The sequence below is a fragment of the Humulus lupulus genome, chromosome 3, assembly GCF_963169125.1.
Source record: "Humulus lupulus chromosome 3, drHumLupu1.1, whole genome shotgun sequence".
NCBI lineage: Eukaryota > Viridiplantae > Streptophyta > Magnoliopsida > Rosales > Cannabaceae > Humulus > Humulus lupulus.
The window spans coordinates 63303367-63307843 of record NC_084795.1 but is presented as its reverse complement, the minus strand read 5'-3'; the positions used below and the strand labels follow the sequence as shown (position 1 = coordinate 63307843).

General features: G+C 39.5%; 1 protein-coding gene across 1 annotated transcript; it reads left to right on the top strand.

Annotated features, from left to right (window-relative positions):
* Positions 1 to 933: 933 nt before the first annotated feature.
* On the top strand, positions 934 to 2978 carry LOC133822753 (protein ASPARTIC PROTEASE IN GUARD CELL 1). The gene has a single exon (XM_062255193.1). It carries the CDS (start codon positions 1230 to 1232, stop codon positions 2709 to 2711), a length of 1482 nt encoding a protein of 493 aa, XP_062111177.1. The 5' UTR covers positions 934 to 1229; the 3' UTR covers positions 2712 to 2978.
* The last annotated feature ends 1499 nt before the right edge of the window (positions 2979 to 4477 follow it).

The following is a 4477-nucleotide window of genomic DNA, read 5'->3' as shown; positions in this document are numbered from 1 at the left end:
ACAAAAGCCATCGTGTCAGAAACTATAATTAGTTTTGGTCTTGTAACTATTGCACACCTGAAAAAAAAAATCCAACCGAAATTGGATTCCAAAAACTTTAATACCAAACTACGTACAATAATACTAATTAGTCCTAGTTGAGAAAACAGATAAAACTGGATCTGATCCTTCAGTTTGTTCAATATGCTCTTTCGGTGCTTTGGTCACCTGACCTACCCTCCTACTTGTTGATATGCTGGTTAGGTGATCATGCACAAAGCAGCACTACCCATGAATCTGATTCCAAAAACATATTATTTTTGGTCCAATCCAAATCTTAGCTTGCTAATATCAATATATGGGCCTACTTTTGCTGAAAAGATATATTGAACTGACTGATTAACTGCGATAAGCAGTGTCCAAGGGCCCAGGTCTTAAACCCATCAAGCCCAAATCAAGACACATCACATAGCTGTCCCCCACTTAGGAAAAAGGTAAATGTGGACCAAATTATATTACTTAAGACCACCAACTTCAACTACAAGAATAGTAGCAAATGGTGGACGCAGAAAGCTTAGAAAAATAATGATAACAAAAGCTGATAATTATCATCATTTAAATCATGAACTTTGCTTATACTAACCATCATACCATCAAGTACTAGTTTACTTTGATATTTTCAAGCCTGGAAACTTTTGACCCCAACTTCTGCCGCCTTGCTTTGCAAAGTGTCTCCCATAAGCTAACGCTAAAATTAATGACCATTTGCTTTTCATTATTACTCAAGTGGGCTATTCTTTTATTGGTCAAAAGAATAGTTAAACAAATCAAAAGACAAAAGGTGTAAACATTTAGTGCTACTACTACTACTATAATTACGATAATCAAATTAAAAACCCACCTGCACTAAAACAAGAAATTTCAATAAAGTGATCAAAATCCCCATAAATTAAAGATGATATAATCTAACATAAAACATAAAATCTAAGCCTCTCAATATACATGTAAATATAGAGCCAAGCCAAGAACCAACCTTACCCATATCTTTTTAGACTCATTGAAAGATCCTCTCCGTCCCATAAATTAGCCTTTGTTTTCTACCAACGTCCTTGGCGTGAATCAATGTTAATGCTTGAACTCTCTCTTCATCTTCTTCACCCATCTAGCTCAGTCTCCTTAAATTCAAAACCAATCCTGGAGATAGAGTAAAGATAATCTTCAACTCTGAACTATCTGCCTCATTGGTCCAAATGGGTTTTCCTTTTCGTATTGTTCTCCTCCTGCTTTGCTTTTCTTGGGAAGTCATTCACTCCCGGACATTGTCGCAGACCTCGAAAACGACGTCGTTACTCAATGTAGCGACTTCGACCCAGAAGACCGTTAATGTTTTTTCATTGGAGTCTAGATCCACCCAGACACACGGGTACTTGGACCAGCAGGAGCAAAGCGTTTCTTCTTCGTCTTCAATTTCTCTCCACCTCCATTCACGAGTTTCCCTTCATAAACCTTCGCACAACGATTACCGGTCATTGAGTTTAGCTCGACTAGAGCGCGACTCGGTCCGAGTTAGATCTCTTAGTACCCGGTTGGATCTGGTCTTGGGAGGAGTTTCGAACTCGGATCTTAAACCACTGGAGACGAACAATAGTGGGATGGACAAGTTCGGAGCGGAGGATGTTCAGGCGCCAATAGTTTCCGGGACCAGTCAAGGAAGTGGCGAGTACTTCTCCCGAGTTGGAATCGGTAAACCAGCGAGTTCAGTCTACATGGTGCTCGACACTGGAAGCGACGTAAACTGGGTGCAATGCGCACCCTGTGCCGAATGCTACCAACAAACGGACCCCATCTTCGAACCGGCGTCATCTACTTCGTACGCGCCGCTCACTTGCGAGACTCAACAGTGCAAGTCCCTCGACGTCTCGGAATGCCGCAACGACACGTGTCTCTACGAGGTGTCCTACGGCGACGGGTCTTACACAGTCGGGGACTTTGTCACAGAGACCGTCACTCTCGGTTCGGTTGCCGTCAACAATGTCGCCATCGGCTGCGGTCACAACAACGAGGGCCTGTTCATCGGTGCGGCGGGCCTTCTCGGGCTCGGCGGAGGCTCACTCTCTTTCCCTTCACAACTCAATGCCAAGTCTTTTTCGTACTGCCTCGTGGACCGAGATTCTGACTCGGCCTCGACTCTCGAGTTCGACTCGGTCTTCCCACCTAACGCCGTAACAGCGCCGTTACTCCGCAACCCTCAACTCTCCACGTTCTACTACCTCGGCATGGAGGGAATCAGCGTCGGAGGCGAGTTGCTCCCAATTCCGAACTCATTCTTCGAAGTTGACGGCGACGGTAACGGAGGAGTCATCATCGATTCGGGGACGGCCGTTACTCGGTTACAGACGGACATGTACAACGCGCTCCGCGACGCGTTCGTGAACGGCACTCGCCACCTGCAGTCCACGGACGGGGTGGCATTGTTCGACACGTGTTACGATTTGTCGTCGAAGACAAGCGTGGAGGTCCCAACGGTGTCGTTTCACTTCCCGAACGGCAACGTGTTACCGTTACCGGCGGAGAACTTTCTCATACCGTTAGACTCTAACGGAACGTTTTGTTTCGCGTTCGCGCCAACGTCGTCACCGTTATCCATAATTGGAAATGTGCAGCAACAAGGGACACGTGTCGGTTTCGATCTATCTAATTCACTTGTGGGGTTTACACGCAATAACTGCTAGTAAATTAAGGATTAGGAATGTTGTTTAAGGGTTGTTAGGTTTTGTGGATGACAGTTTTATCCCTGATCAAAAAGGGTATTTTAATTTTTTCTTTCTAAGACTTTTTTTTGTTGGTGGCATTCGCGGTAAATATAATGGAAGTGTGAGGTTATTTAAATGTGCCTGCCTGATGTAAAGCGCTGATTACTCGTAACAAAGCAATTACCCGTAATTATTACACATCCCAAAACAAAGGATGGAAAAGAAATAGATTTTTATTTTTATTAATTTTTAAATTAAAAAGAGAAAGCGTTACCTTACTTAAATTTTTTATCAGCTCGGGGGCAAAATGGCTAATTTTTTTTAAGTCATTTTGCACTCTAGTCTAGTTTTAATAATTATTTGCAAAATGACTTCTTATAATTTAGACAGGTAGTTGAAAATTTAGACAGGTGGTCGAAAAATTTAGATAGGCGGTCGAAAATTTTAACAGCTGGTCGAAAAATTTAGACAACTGGTCAAAATTTTTTTACACAGGTTGAATTTTAGACCGATGCCATTTTGCAAAAAATTATCAAACGTAGGCCATAGTGTAAAATCACTTCAAAAAAGATGTCATTTTCACAAATTTCCCATTTTTTATTTGACAAATAATTTTTTCTTTTATCGAAGTACTTTACAGTTGTTAGAATAGAAATGTATCTACTATTGAAAATTTATCAAGTGACCAATTGGAGTGGAGTGTTTAAAAGAATAGTCAACTTGAGATTCACGTGCAGAAGTATTATATTTTTTATAACATTCGAATTTTCTCGGCGTCTGCACTTAATTAATTAATAACAATAACAAAAAAAAAAATAATTAAACTGGATATTACTGAAATTTTTAGTAATTAAATTTTTTTTTGGTTTATATATATTACTGAAAATTTTCATCCAGAGATAATATTTATCGTGTCGGCGGATAAAAGTAAACTGGATAAAGAAAGAAGAAAAGTAAAATAATATGCAGTTACTAGAGTGAATATTTGGTTCTCCTTCACCGCTTAATTGCCAACTGTCTCAATATTCAATGTTGGGTTTGAGGGCCAAGCCCTGTGCGTGATCAGTTATTGTGGTCAGATATCTAGCTAATTATAGATGTTAGTTGAGTTAGAGAATTAGGTGAAGGACAATGAATTTCAAGAACAACATTTATTAATTAAACTAGATAATATATCCGGATGTGTAAAACAATTTTAATATATATTGAATTAATATATTAAAGAAGAACGAAATATTAATATATTTATTGAAGAACAGAAATACAAAATTACAATATAAATAATAAATCAAAGCTGAGGCACGCGAAACGCTTTCTTTAAAGCAGATTTGCATCCTCTACTTGAACGGTGCTAGAGGTGTCGTGAGCAACCACTTCCCAGGATACAACAGCTATCAAGCAGGACGAATGCACCACTGCATATGCTTAGGCGAAATCGAAACAAATCTTCCCTCTATGACCAGAAAATACTACACTGACTGAAGAGAAAAGAAAGACTAAGTGTGTGATATTCTGTATCTGTGTGTCCTAGAATAAGAGGAGAAGCCTCCTTTTATAGACTTCATGGAGAGTTGAAAAATGTGAATCAAGTGCATTAATGCACAAATATCCAATAAATCTGGTATCTTAATATCTTAAAATCAATCAGAATTAATTACCCTTATTCTGGTAATATAAGCAGTTACCCAAAGTGATTTTCTGATAGTCAATCAGAATTAATTACACAATATTCCGATATCTTAATT